Below are 20,864 nucleotides of genomic sequence, written 5' to 3'. Positions count from 1 at the left end.
TCCCTTACCAAGCAAAGGCTGTTGGAGATGTGCTGGATAACACGCTTCCATTAATGCTCCTCCCCTGAAAACAAACCCACGTTCCACTTGCTCTAGGGCAAACTCAAAAGGTTTTATTATTATTTATTATTATTTTTTTTTAGCAAATTCTATCACGTAAATGTTAACAAAAAAAAAAAACAAAAAACCATCTGTACAATTGCCATGATACACTCAAAAGTGAAACAAACAAGATATAAATACAGATATGGATGTAACATGACAAAAGCGGGGAAAAAATAGGAAAAAAAAAATACATGAGCATGAACACGGTGCCAACAAAGTCAATTCTCGCGGCTGGCGTTTCTTTTCAGAGAGGTTTTCATTCCCATTTCAAACATTGTTAGCAACATTGTCCTGCTGTATTCTACAAAGGTCTATTTTCCTGTCCCTTAACATGTAATATTATGGGGCGGGGAGAAAAGGTTCGGGTGGCAAAGATGTGAGTTAGGTTATTGATAGAGGTTATTGGTAAGCTAGTAGTAAGCGATAAAAAAGACAGTCTCGTATTGTAATCCAGGCAAGCACACATAGTGTACCTTAAGAAAGCCACATGCCTCGATAATTCTGCACTACATGAGAACTACGGTACGCAGACCGGGGGGCAGATGGATCCAGATTCGCCCAATGGCAGAAAACACACACCCGCATCTGAGCTTTCTGCAACCCTGCAGCCAGGAGCCGCTGTCTGCTGAGAGTTCTCTCCCATTCAGCCTTCAAGCATGGCGGGCAAGAAAAAACAATACACTTCTTTTGTCTTCTTTTTTCTTTTTTCTTTTTTTTTTTTAATAAAGTATGAAAAGTTGAAGCCCTGCATAATGGGCAGCGAGGAAATAAAAGGCAGCTGCAGTAGGTGGCTACTGCTGGGAGAAGGTGAACACAAGCTTCACCGGTGCGGTGAGGCACTGCCTGCATGCAGATCGTTCTCTGCAAACATGCGTGGACGCTGCGGTCTGTAGCCAGAGAGACCTTTATGCTTTGCTGAAGAGAGAAGAAAATGATTGTACGGCTGTTGGAAGTCAGAATGCTGGAGATCAGAGAGGTGACATTCAGAGCTAGCCCTTTGAGTACTTCAAAGGAAAAAAATGATCATGTTCAACATACTAAACAACCCTACTATGTACATTATACGCAGTGTTTTATAAATACCTAAGCAGAATGCCCCCTACTGTATACAGGTATAACATACTTCTAGAGTACTCAAAGGATGAACAGTCCTCGACCGACTCACGTAATGAAAGGAAGGAACACAACGAGCGTCTGTTGACAAACAGAACGGAATCTGATTACGAAAGTAAGGCCTGGTTCTACTATTTTGCAGCCCCAAGTGTGCCAATGGTATCTGAGAAACAGGCACTCACCTCTGCAGCCACAGAGCATGGCGGATTTCACACCTAATTCCATAGGACGAGCTGCTAACTCCTTTAGTGTCAGCGCGGGTGCCAGGGTCAGTTCAGGGACATTACAGTGCGTTCACTCTCAGTGCATACTAACAGGATTTTATAAAGTACAAAATCATTTGAGAAGGAATTCGATTCCCGGAGGTTTGCTACAGTGTGCCATTCAAAAAACAAAACAAAACAAAAAATAAACCAAACCCAAAATGCTCCATCACAGCTGGGAGGAACTAAGCGCCATCGGGTCAGCTATGCTGACTGCTGAGCCCCAGGGCTGGAACAGAAGATGGTGAACTGAGATGGGGAGAAAGAGAGGCATAAATAGTAAGCAGTTAGAGTAACAACTAAAACAAAACAAAGGGGGGAAAAAAAACCACCCAACCCGCTACTAAAATTCAACCAAGACAGCAAACTGCTGCCAATGGGTTGACTGAACGTTTCCTCAAAAGGGAAAATAGATGCACATTAAACTAAAATTATCTGAATCCTTCAAAAAAAAAAAAAAATTAGAAAAAACAGAACACAAAAGTCTAACAAGCATACTGAAAGGTGTTGAAAAGGAATGGTCCACAGACAGGGAGACACCAAGCATGGAGCAGACAATCCTCTCCCAAGCAAGGACGGCTCTTCTGAGCCAGCAGAGAGGGCCTGGAGGAATCCCACGGTCAGACCACAGGGTTCCCCTCCAGCCACAGCACTAGGGAACATGAGGGATCAACCCCGCAGCCGGCCCAAGCCTGGTCTCATCCTGATGACCTCAAGAGCAGGTCACCTCCGCTCCCACGGCAGACAGGTGAGAGGCTGGAAAAGCTTTGCAGCCCAGCCCCAGTCCTCATACACCTCGGCCCTTCTGGAGCTGCATCAGCCATCGCCTCCCAGCACAGCTCCTCAGGGCTGGGGCTGAGCCACAGGAGCACAAACTGATGGAGAGGGAAGGCCGCAAGGCTTTATTTCTCCTTGCTGTGCTCCCCTCGCTGCAGTTCTGGCAATGCTCACATGCTGCCACTGAGTCTGCGACCAAGGTTTCCCTTCAGCTCCTCAAAGGGGAAATGAAGGGGGCTGCAGAGAGACCAAGGCACTGAGAGCAGCCAGGGAACACATGCTACAGGTCCATCACCCTCCTGCAATCACTGTCACTGGGGGAAAAACCCCAGTTCCCATCCATAGCAGGTTGGGATGGGCCTGTCTGTCAGCCAGGATCCAGCCTAGGGCCAAACGCAGCACAAGCATCCTCCTGCTCCCCCAGTCACAAGCAGAGGCTATAGAAATTCAGCCGCTGCCAACAGAAGTTTGGAGCAGGATGGTGCTGTGGGTTATCTGCTGCTGCTGGTTTGGCTCTTACCTGGTCTGTGTCACGGTCTATCACAACCCTTCAAAATGCAAAGCACCCAGCAGGGCTGTGCCTGGGGCTGGCTGGGAAGAAGGAGGCTTCTAAAGGCAGAAGACAGCACTGCAGGCTCTTCAAGCACGAGACAGGAACGACAGCAGGTGAGAAGCACTATCCCAGCCAACCCTCAGCTTCCACAGGGTTGTTTTGTCCAGCTTCAGATTCCCTTTCTGTCCTCTTGGATGAACAGTCTGCCCAAAGCACACTGGATTTGCGTGGATTTAAAGCCATTTACCACCAACATCGATGGGTCCTGGTTGAAGTGGCAAATCAGTCCTCTGTCGCTACAGACTTTAGGAAAAACACAGCCAGTCTCACACAAGGCAGCACTGCCATACAGCCTTGCCAGCTCTGACTGTCCACCCAAGGATACACCCAAGCCCAATCCAACACCCACCGAGCTCGTGTCCAAACGCAGGCACCAGTCTCAGAACAGCATCTGAGGGTCCCTTTGGGGAGCAACAAGTAACCTGAAGAGTCTCGAGCACATGAAAGAGCCGAATGGGTTGGGAGAGGGGAAATATTTACACAGTCAACGAAGGTAGCGAGAGCCCAGTTGCTCTACAAAGCACAGCTGGCTGGAGAGCAGTTAGAGAGATCAGCCATCAGAGGTCTGTCAGAAGAACTATATACAAAAAACTCAGATATTTAAAAAGAACCTACTTTTTCATTACTCACTTGATATCCCAGTATTAAAGCATTAGAGGCTGGAACCACAGCCATATCAGCAAAGATCTCCTCGTGGAGAACTCTGCACATTAGGCAAGCTGCGATAGGAAGTACAAAACAGGACCACAGGACTTGTAAGAGGAGATCGCAGCCAGAACGGCTGTGGCCACAGGGAAAGAGCAGTAACTAGCGCACAAAAACCAAAACTGGGTATGAACTAAACCAAGATTTGTTTGACTTTTACACACGTCCAGGTTTTTTGACTCTTTTGGAATGCTAACCTAAACATATTTCCAAGATTTCAGCAGGCTATACAATATGTTTAAGTATGGCTTTCTGTTGTTCACTTTTAATGAAGACTGCAACACAGACCTTGCTTCCTTTACATTCAATACCAGTAAGGTTTTACATAAAAGCTTTAAGGGACTAGAATACTGATTGCAATAAATATCTGCATGGCCTCCTTTAGCTGATGAAGTGCGCCAGCGAAGAGTAGCAGAAAGGTCTCTGAGAGGCACCGTTGATTGCTTCTAAGTCTACACATATGTCCACGTATCTCCATTAACTGTGCGTTGAAACATCTGAAGAGGAACTGCTGTTGCTGTTGGTAGTTTGGGCCCTCTTTATGTACAAGTTTAGTAGCTTCATCTGAAAGAAACAACAAATATCAGGAGAAGATGCCAGGAAAAACGGATGGACAAAAAACTGACTGCGAGTCTTAACTATGGATTCTGCAGTGAACACTGTTAGACCAAGTTGGCACCAGGCTCCCTGAGGAAAAGCAGAAGCAAAGCTGAGCTCAATTCGGAACATGCAGAGCCAGGAGAGGAAGCCACTGAGGTTTAATTTAATAGTATTTGAATTAATTGTATGTAAAAATCATTTGTGTTTCACTTCAGCAGTCATCAATTCACAGCCTTCACCCAGATTGCTCTAGGTGAGCAGGTTTCCCACAGAGGTCAGTGGGACTTCAGACAGGTATGGAATTCACTCACACTGCAGTAACCCAAGAGCTATGGTCCCTCCCCTGTGAAATACCCTGAACTCACTGTGCTTGGAGAAGAGAGGTGGGATGGGCTTTGTTCTTTACAGAGCATTCATTTTTAATGACATTTAAGTATCTTCACTACTTGGTTCCTCTAGTGAAACTGCAGCTGTTATGACTACACACTTCCTTTGCAAGGGGTTGTTTTCTTACTCTGCCTTACCACCTTAGGCCCAGATCCTGTAATGACTCACGCATGTATTTAGCTTTAAACACGTAGGCAGCCTGCATAAACTCGGAAGAATTACTCACATGTTTACAGTTAGTTTTGTGGTGGAGTATGTCCGTGGCACCTAGGATACTGGGATTATAGAGCCTTTACAACAACTGCCTAAACATGAATGAGGTAAGTCTCAGCATCCTTAGCTCTTTTTCCAGAGTAAATGGGAGGTGAAAGTAATTTAAGTACAAGTCAACACAATTCAATCCAACTGTCTTAAATCTCAGATTCTGTTTCGGCCTACATCACACTTCCTACCCATTAAAGAAACCACTGGTTCAAAACAGTTCAGAGGGCTTCATTTGGAAGTAGCTATTCACATTCAGAGACAACGATGCAGAATTGATTTTAAAATTGCAAAGAAATCTCAGGTATTATGACTTCAAACAGGAGAAGCCTTGTGACAGCTTCCTGAATGTCAGCTCTCATCTGAAGGACAGAGCTGAACTGAAGACTGATTTCATCTGCAGCATCAGGTCAGAATTCGAGCTTTGCTTCTAACATAAGCATAGGCAGAAGAGCATTCAAAAGGTCATTCAAACTCGCTGGTGTCCCAGGAAGAAAAGGACACATCTGTAATGCTATTAAGAGTGAAGCTCCACCTGCATTTTTACCTGCCCTAATTAAGACCTGCTGCTATAAGGAGATGTCTTGTTTTCCCACCCATCCCAACCACGCATTCTCACCACTCTTCGCATTAGATTAACTGTCAAGCAATAGAGCAGCTACAAATTAATTAATTTAATACTTCAGGTTTGTTTTTTCAACCAGTGAAGCCATCTGATGCGATTCACTGCATTTCACCTAATGATGCAATGCAGAAGAGCTAAGGAAAGCACAACTGTCATGGGAATGACCAGCTCAGTAGCAGCTTGCAGTAGCACAAGATCAAATGCATCGAGAAACTGGTCCCTGAATTCCTTTCAAAAATTGTTCTTCAGGGTCCGAAATTCTCACAGTGCCGGACAAGATCCGTGTTGCTCTAGTGATGTTGGCAGGATCAGTCAGTCTAACTCATTACGATCCAACACAGTACAGAGAATTCAACCCAGAGCTACTATAAACGCATTGTTTGTTGTCAAAATACCAAAGGCATTACTCCCATACCTTGCTTCCTGTGAGTTGTGCAAGATGAGGTTTCAGTTCTTCACCAATTACTGAATAAATTGCCACCAGGCAAAATACGCTAGCTTTACGGACACTGCTCTCTGTATTGTCATAACCCTAGGAAACAAGAAAAAATGGTCACATCAAACAGCACGCACCAACATCCTTAATGATCAATACACTTGAGTAGTTTAGCCTACCAGATTAATAGAAAGGCTCTTGCAATGTGAACAATCAAAGAGCAAGAGAATACAACCATCCAGCACATTCTATTTATACTATAAAATATCCTTTCTGTAATGCCCTCATATTAGGCTATTAATGTATAAGTTATGTCTTAGGTTTTATGTCATTAAGCAAGAATGGCTTCCCATCAGGTGGATCCTATCAATTACACACACTCCTGTGTCCAGTTCAGATGACCTTATGCCATATGTTATGATCAGGATGTCTTGTATTATGGACACAGCGCTCTGAGTGTGCCTTTAGATGAGTCTTTTCTGACCCAAACCCAACCAACTAAAGGAAATGTGTGAGCAAAAGACAGATAAAATTTCCAGCAAAAATGGTCCAATGGTTACATCATTTAGAATATGAAACAAAGCATCGTTTGGTGTTTCGATGTTCTATCCAAATAGGCATTTGGATCGAATAGCTGTACTTAAGCATTCAAAATTGCATAAGTCATCATCATTATAGATGATTCCTCTGCTGGGAAAGCCATGAAAAGTGATGCTGCAGGGCTGGGGCTGCCCGCTAGCAGGCAGTACCCTTGTGCAAGGGGACTGAATGCAACCCCACCACAACCAGCACTGAAACATAAATTCACAATGTAAAATCAAGTCTTAGTGCTGGCAAAAACACAGCTCCCCACCCAGGGTTATAAAAGAGACTGAATGTAGACAGTGAGCAGTTTAGTCTTGATTTCAGAGGGAAAATAGCCCTTCCTATCTGGTCTGCTGTGCTTCTAATTCATGTGCAAAGCATGCTCAAAGTGCAGAACATCTCAGTGATGGTTTGTGCTCAAGGAGCATTTGTGATGTGAGATTCTATACCTGTAACAAGCCAGGAATAATATCAGGAAGGAGTTGGTGCAATGATTCCTTGGAAATCCTCTCAATGACCTTTGTCTGCATCTTGATGGCAGCTAAATTAATTGGATAATCTGCAGTCTGAATGATGGGGCAAAGCACCTTGATGCATTGCTCAGGGTGGATGGAGCTTGCCAGGGTAGAAGCAGCTTCCTCAGCAGCTCTGACGACCTGAAAGGAAAGCAGAGAAAACCATACATGAGTGAGGTTGCACAGCCAAAAACACCTGTGCATACTAGGAATGAATGCCAGGAAATACTTGGGGATGTTTACTAATAAAACGGCAGGAGGCTCATCTGAGAGGTGATCAAGTATAAGAATTCTTGTTCTTCACCGCCGGAGACATGTTTGTTCCAGCCAGACAGTGGTACGCAGTTCCTCCTACTTGAAGTAATCATGTCAAAGTTTGGGAATCATCTGCCACCCAAGAAAGACAGGCACTGCTGCCCTGCTACCACAGCACTCTAGCCACTGTCAGGGAATCTAAACCCACCAGCTCGAACTTAATACGAAACACAATTGCTTAATACCACAATGAATGATGTTATGCTTTTTAATATGCATCTGCCCTGCTGAGTGCTTGGGTGCCCAGGCTGAGAAAACCATGCCTGCTCACCTGTGTCCTGCCAAGTCCCAGATAAGCACTGCTTACGGAGCCAAGAAAGATTCAGGATAATCTATAACCAGGCAACAGTGCTCTGAGCATATTTAATACATGAAGACAGTGCTGGGATGTCATAAAACATGACAGGAAGAACAACCTGGAGACAGAGGCAGCACCCACCTTTTGTAGCTCCTTCACACTGTAAAGCAGTCACACAGGGTGAGGGAGGTCCTAAACTCAGTACTACCCTTCACCCAAAAAAAAGGCAAATCCATATATTTCACACTTTTCCCCAGTGGATAGGACAGGTAGATGAAAGAGGAAGGACCTGATTTTCTCCTCCAATGGGAGTTTATTTTACATTCTGCAGTAATTGGATTTAAAAAGCCCAAAGCAACAGGACAGGAAGCAGGCCTTCTTTCTTCAAGTGTATGTGCTAATTTCTGGGCAACAAACCCAAGGAAAACCTGTCCCAGACAATAAGAAAAAGAGAAGAGACACCAAAACAAATAAAGCCACAGGTCAATCACTGAGACTGAAGCCATGGCTGCTGAACTCTCTTCAGTCCCTTCTTCCACACAACATCAAATCCAGCTTGGGGGTTTCTCTTTGACTCAGGCAACACATGAACAGGTACAGCCCTACAGAAGCCCCAAAAGATGAACTTTTGAAAGGAACTAATGTACATAATGTATGTATGTAGCAGGAGCATTTGGAAGTTTATCCCAGTCCTCACTAGGACAGGAATCTCTCTCTGTCTGGACTACAAAACATACTCCAGAAAGGACTAATTAATCTTAAGATAGAAGCAATGAAAAGTGACCAGCTCAGATAGACTACTGACTTAGCAAGTAATTATCCCTGTCTGCTAAACCTGCTTCACCCACAGCCTTAACTCATCATGGCTACAACACAATCACAGATCCTCCACTGATGTTGACAGCTGCTGCCTCCCTGAAACGGGAATGGCCAAAGGTTACTTGTGCACCTGTGAAGTATCCAACAATAAAAGTGATTTTAGATATTTCATGTGGTACAAACATTGCACTTAGGCAAGGCACGGGTGGGAGCCAATCTGAGACCTCGATTGCTGAAGTTGCCTTTCTCAGCACTGCTGCCAATTTGGATTAGGTAAAAATTTCAGTGAGTAATTCTGAGGTAGAGCTCTACAGCTGTTCGCACAGTTATGAGGACAGTGTATGAGATCAAAACCTTCCCTTTAAAAGCTTATTGCTATTTCCAAGCATCATGGCTTGAAATACAGCAGCAGTTCTTTACAAAATGAGTCAGGATTTAAAGTGCGAAAAAGGTCATATTTATTTTGCATATCATAGGGTAGGCAAGAAAAACTGTACAGACATAAAATGTTCTGCACCTTTACAAGTCCTTCTTTAGCAAAGCTGGCCATTTCTAGCACGCATCTGGCTGTATTTGCACAGCAGTTGGGCATTTCACATCACTCCTCCATGCAGTGCACATCCTTTGAATACAGAAGGACATATTACTCACGTCCAGAAGGCTTCCTGCTGATACTGGCTTGTAAACGTGACAACACTGGAGACATTTCCAAGTCTTTCAAGAGCACATCTGGCAGACAGCATCTGCATCCAAGCCACTCTTCAGCATCCCCCTTAAGCATATATTTGGCTTTAATAACACGCTTGAGTCTTACTGACGTCAATGGGGCTCAAGCGTGTGCTTACATGCTTGCTTGATTCAGAGGCTCTGCAGGTAGCTAGCTGCCTTGGAAAGGAACAGCAGGAAACAGAGCGCAGATGAAGGTGCAGGGCAGTACCAGCTGTGAGTGAACCCATAGGACAAGCTCTTCCCTCCTTCATCTCCACTGACACAGAAAGCAAAAACACAACCAGTCTGCAATACAAATAGCAGTCCTGCCCAGAAGGTCTTTGATTCTGGCTTTGACAGAATAAAGCATTTAGCCATCCAGACCAACTGTGCATCCCATGAGGGAAAGCCTGTCTTTGAATATGAGCACAGCCCATTCAGAGTTGCATTCCCAGTAATGCCAACGAAAGGCAGCAATATTCCTGCAGAGAAGGAACTGCATTATCAAAAGCTGGGAACTGCCAGGTTGTTTGGCAACAAGGGTACGCAATTATAGCTGAGTTTAGTGAAGATATTTTGCCGTGAGGCACAACAACCATGTCTTGTAAATTATATATAATATAAAATATCAAAAAATCAAACATCTTTTTAAATCAGGGTTTTAATCTGACCAGAGTGAAACAACCTTAAAAAAAAAAAAGTGGAAGAAATGAGCAAACATCAAACAACAGCTCTTCCACCCATCTTTGGGGAAAGATCGGCAGATAGACACAGGGAAGCAATAGGAACGGCCCCACTAGGTTCAAGCTACCAGCAGAAACCACAAGAACTATGTCCATGAAATGCATGCTCTTTAAATATGGGAAAAAACAGTGCTGTTCACTGTATGCTCAGACTGAGGAGCTCACTGTCATAGAAGGATGCAGATAATAGATTAAAAAATAGATAAGGTCAGTGCAGAGCCACTAAAGGTCAGCAGACAGAACTTTCAGCTTGGGACGGCTCTAAGGAGGGAGGAAGTCTTTGATGAAGAACCACTGCGTGCTTGCTGGTCATTGTCTACAGTGGGATATGGAGCAGAGTTTTTGTCTAACCTACTGCAATTGTGTTCAATTATTTCAAAAACACAAAAGAAAACTAGTTGAGTGTTAAAATGATGGTAACAGCTGGAAGAAACAAGTTCAAAAGGGTGCGTACAACGCAAGATCAGTAAAACCAGAGAGAGCCTGCAGTGCTTGAAAAATACTGACACTAAGCTGTGTGTAAGGTATGTCACAAACATGACTTTACCTCCTAGTAAAAGCTCAAAGCAAACCATGTCTGGAACTGAGTAGTTTGATGCCATTCAACACAAGGCAGGTAGGCCAGGAATGCAGATCTAAACGATAGCACTTTGCCTTGAAGAAGCAGGTTTTTCTCCTTTCTAAAGGCTTACCTTTTGCTCTACACTCTAGAGACTAGATTGAGCCTGACTTCTGCTGGTGTAACATAAGCTGTGTTTCCTAGTGGACTCGCTGAAAAAATAACATGCCCAATTCACAGGCTGCGCAGGGCACCAGTGTAACACATTGAGAACTGAGTAGAGCAGCACCCATATACCTAGATGAGAGCTGTATGGGAATACATATTAGATTACAAGCTGGAGTACAAATACTAGCTGCACTACCTCTGTACAATACATGGAATTAAGTAATGTATGTTTTCGTTGTTTTTAAGAGAGAAAAAAAAATCAAAAAACCTTTAAGAGGCTTTTTACTCTGTTGTGATACAAATAAGGGACCAGAAGTTTACTGAGCAGAAAAACAACATTTTGCTTTTGGGCTTACAATGCACACAGCTTTGTTTTTAGAACCAACTTTTGGCATTTAAAGGTGGTTACTTAAAGCCTGCACAATCTAAGCTGGAGGGAATGGAGGCTTACCACTGCCTCGCCAGGCAAACTCCCATCCCTGAAGGGCATACAGTCTGATCCAGACAGGAACAAACAATTAAGCACTGAGTTTCAAAGCAGGAAGTGGACTCAGCAAGGGGGAGTACTAAGCAGATGAAGAAATCTAAGAGATTCAGAGGAGGTGAGGTAGATTAGATTGCTTCTCCTGGGCGCTAAATATTTCATATGCATTGGGAATTAGATGAAGCACAGAAAAGTATACAGTAAAACATCACCTGTTAATCTGCAGTGCTCGGCAGCTTCCAGCATAGGCTATGAGTTAACTAACCTTGCAGATTGATCATTTAGCATTTTTCTCTAGTAGGCTATGTTTTACAGAAAATGATACCAAGTGTATCATAATTGGAGGACAACTGCAAATCATCTTATAAAAGTCAAGGGTCAGTCTAAAACAACTCAAGTTAGTGACGATTAAAGGTAATACATAGCTGTGATTTGCTCTTTTCACCTTCCTTTAGGTCATTACAACAAGGGTGTTACATCCCAATTATGCCTGTGGATTTCCTGCATTTTAAAAGACCAAAATTAGGTATCTCATACATGGCTCAAAGTCTTTTCCTTACATACATAAAGTACCAATCAGCTAGGCTTTGCTACAGAGAAAAATAGAGCAGCAGAAACAAAGCAAAGAATGAGCTGTCCAATGATTATCGGTAGTGAAGATGCACAGCAGTTTCACAAGATAACTATTTCTATTTGACTATACTAAAGAATAAGAACTTATACTCATTTTGCTGCAATGAATCTGAAGCAATGTCATATCAATGGTACTGGGTCAGCGCACAGCATCTCTCCTTAGTTATGGGTGAGTAAGTATACTGGAACAAATGAGTTAATATTAACCAATTGGCAACAGAAGGACAGCTCTCTTCCAAGTAACTCCAAACAAAGAGTGATAAAAATCAACAAGATTTAATACCATCCACAACTTCAATTACATTCTAATGCTCTAAAAGTAAGTGAAAGGCATTTACATGTCAACTCCCATAAATATTTACAGTTATGACTGAAGCAGGCTTGACTCTTCACATCATCCCATTAAATTAACAGTACTGAACAGACTATTATACAACAAATGGTGTAAAAAGAAGCTAGCATTAAAAAGTACAAACTAAACATGAATCCCAACTCAGAGCCTCCTAGTCTGTAGCCCAGGGTTATGTTAATTTTGGACCTGCACTGCGGTCAATGCTTTGCTGACCTCCTTCATTTGTACCCACACAACAAGGGGTACAGCATCCACTCCAAATCCCACATTTTCTGCTCTGGCATCCCTTAGCTGTGCTGCTTCATTGATGCTACACTTTGCCTTCAACAACAGAAGGCATAAGTCTATGCCCTTCTAGCCATAGCAAAGATCCAACCATTGAAAGGCTTCAGCTTCATTTGGCAAAACACATTCAGGCATCCAAACACATCCAACCATGCTGACATAACATTGATGCTTCCAGTTGTAATAAAGCCACAGCCCCTTTAGTTTCAGACTATCTTTTAGCTAAATATTGGCACTCAAATGGAAGAAGGTATGATATTTCACAGAATTGTAGGGGCTGAAAGGGTCCTTTGGAGATCATCTAGTCCAAACCCCCAGCTAAAGCAGGTTCCCCAGGTGCCTGTCAGGTTCTGAAAGTGATGATGGCCATGCTGAACATAAGCAATACTGTATTTGTGAAGACAAATTAACTTTCTTACCAATTTTCAAAGAAATGACTCAGTGCAAATGACTTCTTGCAGCCGTCTTAGGTTAATGGCTCTGCACTGTGCTCCTGTTCAAACTCCTCTCTCTTTGCTTGGTCATTTTATGCTGATTGCTCATTAGCCCAAACATTACAGAAAATGGCAGCAATAATGTACAGGCAATTATCAGTTCCTGTGCTAAAGGGGAAAAACTCAGGTAAGCAAGCAAGAGCAAAGTAGGTACAGATCTCTCCAAAGAGTAATTTTCTGCTGATTCATGCAGCCTGTTTGAAATGATCTCAAACCACAAACCAATTTTGTTTTCTAATACAAGGCAGAAACATGAACCCTAGTGAGATGTCCTATCAGGGCATTACACTGCTCAGGGATTAGAACTTTCTTAACTCTACTGTATAAGGGGGGAATGGTTTTAGGCTGAGAAAGGGGAGGTTTAGGTTAGATATTTGGAGGAAGTTTTTCACCCAGAGGGTGCTGATGCACTGGAACAGGTTGCCCAAGGAGGCTGTGGATGCCCCATCCCTGGAGGCATTCAAGGCCAGGCTGGATGTGGCTCTGGGCAGCCTGGTCTATTGGCTAGTGACCCTGCACATAGAAACTAATTTTCAACCCCCTGCTATGATATAACACCTTTTCTCCAAATCATTTTTACAGTATGAAGATTTTATTTTATGTAGTCTAAGGACAGTACAGCCACTGCTTTTAATATTACTCAGTTTCAGTGAAAAATAGAACTATAAGACAGACCACTAAAATCTTTCCATTCTCTATTCAGCTATTCTAAAAGCCTTTCAAACTGGTGAATTTTCACTTAGTCTCTCACTGAGCGGGATCAAGTCAAAGGGCAGCTCCTCCACAACCCCAGGAGATAGCAGTGCTGCAAAGTCAGCAGCGAGTGTGAGCTGGAGGGCCTCTGTTGGATGGCAATCTGTGACATTCTGGCCCAGGGCTATGAGTTCAGCCAACTCAGCCATACCCAAATAGACTCAGTTAATTTTTCACAGACTTAACGGAATCAGCAAATCCCAGGTACAGGTAAAAAAAAAATAAAAATATATATATATATATACACCTACAGCATTTTCACAGGTGTATATTCAACCTAGTTCATGTAGACACTCAAGTGAAGATTGGGAAACTTTTCTTAACTCGGTTCTGCAAGCCCCATTTACACAGGGATGAGAAAATACACATACACAGACTGAGAAGTACTATGTTCCAATAGCAAGATCCTCAATAAACTCTGTGGATAAAGTGGGTGGGACACAAATATCATGCTCTTGGGTTGTTTTTGTAGTGCTTTTATATATATACGTGTGTATATCAGCACAAGAAACAGCACATTCCTCCTACAGCATAAGGCAGGTAACACCAGACACCCATTCTTCAGGCTGTTCACTCCTATTACACCACCAGTACCAACACTTAATACAGCTGTACAAACAATTGCTTAGAGACAGAAAAAAATGGAACTACACCTGCAGTGTCCTGCTATGACAGCCATAACCCAAAGGTCTCATTGGAGTAGTTGTAAATGTGATTTTTTTTAATGATAACAATGCTATGCAAAACCACTGGAAAAAAAATCAAAGGAATGCTACGTGCAGAACAGCGGCCACTTGCTGAGAGCAATACAGCTCAAACTTACTCTTTTACAAAGAAGTGCCAGAACTCATGACTCTTCGTTCCTGGCTTGAGTTTTACTTTCTGTTACAAGAGCTGATCCTTCCCCTTCCCTGTTCTTCCTCAGAAGGCATCTCACATGCAAATCCTAAAACAAACCTTTCCATGCTATAAACATGAATGTTGTGGGGGGAGTAAAGAGGCGTGAAATGTCATGTTTTCAACATTATACCTAATTTCAGTAAAAGCTGTCACTCATACAAGGACAGAGCAGCTCTGAAAGGCATTAAAAGCATCCCAGACCATCTGGAAAGGCACTGCGCCTTTGGAAGATTTTGTGAGGGGGAAAAAAAAAGGGCACTGAGTCAAGGTGAGCTGAGAAGTATGTAACCAGGAAAACTTGCCAATAAAAGGCACTCCTTCAGAACACAATGTTTTGTCTGACTACTTTATCAGGAAATCAATTCACAACTGCTCCTTATTACTCTGAACTGAAAATGACAGGAGTGCAAAAGCTCTAAATTGAGGAGGATAGGCAGATTGTGGCAGTCCTCATTCACTAAAGGATTAAACATTTTCTGCTTCGGTATTTAAGGGATATCCAGCCTGCTAGGTTCCTTCTTCCCTGGGGGGTGTATTTGGTATTGTTTTGATTTTTAAACAGTACAGTTTTGCTATGCACAGCTAATGCAACCTTGTCTCAGTTATGCAATGCTCTGGAAGCAGTCCGATCTATACAATGATCTTTTCCATAGCCAAAAACGCTCTCCAGACAGAGATACCTAGTATTGCTAGTTTAGGGCAGGCCTTTCGTAGGGAAGATGAAAAGCTTTTAAGTTTCACAGGAAGAAGTTTGGTAACTAAGACACTGCTGAAACAGACGGGAATTCACTTGCTGTTTTCCAGGGTTTAGTTCAAACTTGCAGCATGCAGAAGATAGAAAAGATCTATCTTGGAAGCCAATATGCAAAGACTGACCTTTAACGTACTTTGATCTACTTCCAATATAAGAATCACGTCCCTGTATTTTTTAGTCCAGAATACTTTTAATTTTGCATAAGTTCTCTTGCAATAGCAAAATGACACTCAACATTCCCTTGGCTTCCTCTTCACTGCCACAGCTTCTTTTCAGCAGCATGCCCCCTTTGCCCACTTTCTGCTGTTATTCCACACTTCAAATTCTCCACTGTGGCTCCATTTCATACTTTTCACACAGCTCTGCTTTATTACAGCCTTTGTGTTTTTTCAATACACTTCCCAACCCTCCCTGTGCAGACTGAGGGACCACAGTGCCCTTAATGAGCTCCACTAACTTAAGAAAAATGCACCCTCCTACCACTCCCAGAACAATCCACCAGCAGCGGCCTACAACACCAGATAGATCCAAATACACTAAAAATGAGTCTGCTGCTCTCAACGTTTTTCTTCTTGCTTCAGCAAGTATCCATCTGCAGTACTCAGGTGACTTCATATTGTTCTTTTCTACTGTCAAGATGGGTCAGCATGCTTGCTTGTTAAATCTCACATTTCTTCAATATTCTTTTCCCAGCAGCACTGCCAAAACGCTCACTCACCTCCTTGTGGGAATCCTTGTGTGCTTCCAGCGTTTTCATGATGGTCAACTCTGCGTAGTTTTTGAACCTTGCCGGCTGATTCCGTAGGATTTCTCTAAGGACTCGCAGTGCCAAGGCTCTTATTGAATGCTGTGTCAAAGAGAAATCCATGTTAGAAAATGTAATTTCTCATCAAAATTGCATTTTGAAGCAAATTCTCATGGCTCTTTAAAGTAGTAGAAATCTTACACAGCTCTACCAGCTCAAGTGGATCAAGCAGTGTGATCAACAGCTGAAAACAAGAATTGGTCTGCTTGCTTTCTGTTGCAGAAACATTTCTACAAAATGACTGTTCCCTCTGATAGAATCAGAATGACTGTGTTTTTAAATTCCATACTCTTCTGGCAATTAAGTATAAATTAATAGCCAAAGCAGCATAATTGCATTACATGAATATATAAAGACATTCAGATTGTATTTGTTTTCCTCTTCCTCTTCTCTTAGCTCTGCAGATATCAGATTGGTCTCCATATATGCAACAAATCTGTTTATCATGTACTATTACAAGAGCAGCTCTGATCTACTGCAACTCCTCTGGAAATTACTTTCAAGAACAGTCAATTTTTATAGTCACTACTAACCTATGTGTTAATCCTTTGTATATTAAAAGATCCTTAGGAGAAGGGATTTATAACACCTGCTTTACTTACACAACTGTTACATTAAGTTTTTGGCTAGTAGCCATTCCAAATAGAACTATTATTTCAGCAGAGGAATACTTAATTCTATACTCAGCCTACAAATTATGCCCTTTACTTTTCATCTGCAAAACTCACAGATTAGCAGACTTGTACTTCAAGTCACCAGATCTTCATACATATGTGATGATGCTGTGATTAAACATGTAAGACTATCAAAACTCATGTTGATACTAAGAAAAATGATTGTGAGAAAACATCAGCCATATACACTGCCTTCGAAAATTATTTCTGATTCTAGTTCAATTTCCTAGTTGCTTGTTACTAAACACACAAGGAGTGTGAAGGGAGGGGAGAACAGACACTACGGAGAACCTTGAAATTTGTCATCAAGTACACTAATAATGCAAGCAGTCAATAACCTTAACAGAAAACAAGAAGTGCAGCATCACTGATGAGATGCCATACAAATGTAACAAATGTCAGTTGAATTGATTTGCAGACCTATCACCCCAAATAAAGCAGTTCTACTGGACAGTTAAGAAAAATCTACATCTCACATCTTTGTCTCCAAGCGTTTCCAGGAGCAAGAGCAGAATGGTTTTGAAATGTTCCTCCCAAACTCCGAGATTATCCTCCCTTGTGATCTTCAGCAGTTCCAGGAGGGCTCCTTTCCGCTCCTCCACCCGCTCGTTGTGATTAGAGAGCTCTTTCAGAAGATCAGCCACCAAATCTGAATGGTCAATGGGTACTTCTAGGACAAATGGAAGCAAGTCACTTGGGGAAATGGGGGAAAGAGGTCAAAGATGCCCATATCACAAACCTTCCATAAAACAAAGTGCATGGAAAAAATAGACCACCCCCAAAAAGGTATTAAATCCCAAGTGGACTCTGTCAAGAGGGGAAGAGGACATGAATAGCCCTAATTTCACCTGAGTTCTAACACTGCTCATGAATCTGTACAAGGCTTCTAACAAATCAAGAAGAGATAACAATTGGATTTCATCCAATCCCAATAATTACTTCTACAAGAGGAGAATTGCCAGTTTGTCCCACACACCCAAAACCAGCAATCACATGCGCAACCTTTAGATCAAAGTACAATGAGTCATCAATATAATGCAAAGGAATAAAGCTAAGGGGTGTAGCATCATTTAAATGAAGTGAAACGCTCAATAACAAGCCAATGAGTCATTTGAGTATAAGAGTAGAAGGCCCCCAAACCAACGTCCCCTGAATATATGCTTTATTTAGACGATAAGTGACTAGTTTGAGAAAAACTCCAAGTGAGAAAGTAAGAGAGAACAATAACAAAAATAATAATAATAATAATAAAAAAATCACAGTTTAGTGTTTTCTCCATATCCATAAATCAAGTTCTGCTGTCACACATCAGAACAGGGAATATTTCATGGCAAGCCTTGACTCGCTTGCAAAGTAATACACAACATATACGTGGACAGACATGTGTCTGTACTGCACATATATAAATATATTAGGAACAGAAGAAGCTGCCAACAGTTTTAAAAGATATGCTAATACAAACCATCACGAAGTTGATCCATGTCATCATCAAAAACTGCTTCCTTGAGGGCAGTCTTGTCGTAAGTGTTAATTGTGTCGGAGTAAGGATAGGGATTATACTCCCGAGCACGTGGGCCTGAAAAGGCGCGGGGTGGCTGAGTGTTAAGTAGGGAGGTTTTGTTATCTAGAGCCATTCTTCCTCCTTCTACAGTATCACTACCTCCTCGGACATCGCTGGTAGGTACTGCAAGGCCACCATCTCGAGACACCTGGAGATCAAGCACAGGAAAAGGCATAAGACTACTAAAAGGCTACAACTCCCACAGAATTTGAGTTTGCTCACCGACAGAATCACAGCCATTAATTTTGTGTAGAGTCTCTTATATACACATAATACTTAAACTACCACCTCTTTCCCTAATATAGATAAAAAAATATCTCATGATCATAGGACAAAAAGCTATGCTAACACTTCTAAACAGAAATATTTCTAAAACTGCACAGGCTAAGAAAAATCAAACAAAGAGCAGGACCAATCTGCTAATAAGCCAAAGAAAGGTACCCCAACATTTATATAATCATAGAATCATTAAGAATAGAAAAGACCTCTAGAATCATTTAGTCCAACTACCACCAATATTGCCCACTAAACCACATTGATGAGTATCACATCTAAATGTTTCTTGAACACTTCCACTCTTGGAGAAGAGGCATTTCCTAACATCCAACCTGAACCTCCCTGATGCATCTTGAGGCCATTCTCTCTCATCACAGTTACCTTTGAGAAGCGGCCAACCATCATGTTACAACAACCTCCAGGGCCTCAGTGTCTTTCTTGTAGCGAGAGGTTCAAAGAGTGAAGTGTTAGAAACAATTGAGAATAAAACACAGGAAAAATCCAGTTACCGAGAGCAACTGAGTTTTGTGCACTATTTAACAATCCAAAAGCCAGGCTTGAAAACCATAAGAATTTTACATATCTCCAAATACTAATCAAATTGAACGCTTACCATGTCACAGTCTTTCTTCCCATCACGCTTGATTGGTTCATTCAGGTCCTCTTGACTACGGAAACTAAACTTTTCAATAGCTTCAGTGACTCCACGAAGGGAACTGTAAATATCTTCAGAATTTAGGTTCTCCGTGTCATAATCCAGCATACTAAAGACGAAATGTATATGAAATGTTACACACTAAATTGGAATCAACTTTTGACTTAACAAATATATGTCAAGTTGGAAACAGATGACTTGGCGTATCATTTCTAACAGAGACTTTTAACAAAACATGAATGGAATTCAAAGTAGACTTCAGGTCTGAGTCTCCTAGATTTATCCCAGTCTGAGAGGAGCTCAACTGAAGGAAGTGGTACTATATTGCTGCAATTGAGGAGAAACCAGGTCCACTGTTGATAACATTCCAAAGCAGTGAAAGTGGTGGCTTCTAACAACAAAAAAACCCTGTTCCCACAAAGGCAATGGAGTTCATACAAAAGAAAAATAATCACTATGAGAACTCAAAGGGTTCTGACGGCTAGTGAATATGAAATCAACAAAATTTAAGCTTCATAACATATAAAATATATTCTGTCAATGAATTGAAATGCAATAGATTTAAAAAGAAATGAAAATGTATCTTGACATAAAGCTTAGTCTATCATATTTCAGTTATCATTTATAGAGTAGTAAAAACAAAACCACTTGCAAGAAGCCTTGGAAAAAAAGATGCATTTCAGTAACGAGCCTTAATTGAGAATTCTCTCACTCAAATCGAGTGCTTTCCTGCAGTCAGTCTGTTTCTCAGAAAGTCTTCAGAAGTACAAAGCCAAAGAGTTATCCAAAATTAAGTACCATGAAAAAAAAATGACCAGCAGGCAAGGGCAGATGATAGAGGGGAAGAAAAAGAAAAAAAGATGCGGCTGGGACAAGAAGGTCCTACACGCTTCAAGGAAATTAAAAGACAATATTGGCAAGACTCTGTGCTACCCAGAGAGAAGCTGAGTCTGCATAACAAACAGTTTTCCAAGACAGATATAAAGAAGAGAGCCAGTAACAGAGAGAAATTTCTCTGTGGGAGCCTCAGATCTGAGCAGAGCCAGAAGGGAAAAAAAAGAAAAAAAAAAGAATTTAAGACCTTTACATCAAGTTGTTAGTCAATAAATGACAAGAAGCAGCTCCTTTTAGGTATCAACTTCTATGTCTTAAGAGTTTGGGAGAGATGACAGGATGGCCTTGGAGGAAGACGGCTGGACAAAGAATTGTGTTGCTTTCCCACAAAAGAATGATTGCTTGTGAGGTGGTAGGAAAAAAATAGAATAAAAATAGAAAATCTCTTTTGAATCCCCGGTACACAGTCATTATTTTCAGTAGAGTTAGAAGTAGGATGTTCACTATCTAGAACTACCACTTTTTCCTCTGAGAGAAACTTGAGAACTTCACACAAAGGATAAAATTTGTGTTGTCCAAATCTTTGGGGATTAACACACTGAAAATAGCCATAATCCCTGGCTCCAAGCAACGCTGTCACCCTGCAGGCACACAAGCACCAGCACAATGCATTCTGGCAAAGAAAATGAAGCATAGCTCTCTGAATTCAGATGGTGTCCAGCCAGCCAGGCCTGGCTAAGAAGTCACCACTGAAACAACAGATCTAAACCAGGAAACGATGCTGGGCATAACCTACACAAGTCAGAGTA

General features: G+C 42.0%; 1 protein-coding gene across 35 annotated transcripts in view; it reads right to left on the bottom strand.

The window, feature by feature from the left end:
• Positions 1–807: 807 nt before the first annotated feature.
• The window catches only part of CLASP1 (cytoplasmic linker associated protein 1), a 132,460-nt gene continuing 112,403 nt past the window's right edge, over positions 808–20,864 (bottom strand). For 24 of the 35 annotated variants that reach the window (XM_015868740.2, XM_015868751.2, XM_015868750.2 and 21 more), the window contains 7 exons: positions 19,180–19,330; positions 18,192–18,438; positions 17,206–17,399; positions 15,969–16,097; positions 6,920–7,126; positions 5,865–5,981; positions 808–4,140 (listed from right to left, as the gene is read on the bottom strand). In XM_015868740.2, coding sequence (XP_015724226.1) covers positions 4,054–4,140; positions 5,865–5,981; positions 6,920–7,126; positions 15,969–16,097; positions 17,206–17,399; positions 18,192–18,438; positions 19,180–19,330 — 1,132 coding nt within the window. In that variant the 3' untranslated portion in view covers positions 808–4,053. The remainder of the gene's footprint in view (positions 4,141–5,864; positions 5,982–6,919; positions 7,127–15,968; positions 16,098–17,205; positions 17,400–18,191; positions 18,439–19,179; positions 19,331–20,864) is intronic. The other 11 variants (XM_015868742.2, XM_015868758.2, XM_032445786.1 and 8 more) reach the window with 1 other exon arrangement.

This window comes from Coturnix japonica, chromosome 7, assembly GCF_001577835.2.
Source record: "Coturnix japonica isolate 7356 chromosome 7, Coturnix japonica 2.1, whole genome shotgun sequence".
Taxonomy (NCBI): Eukaryota; Metazoa; Chordata; class Aves; order Galliformes; family Phasianidae; genus Coturnix; species Coturnix japonica.
Note: the sequence above shows the minus strand (reverse complement) of the source record. Positions and strands in the feature narration are given on the sequence as shown.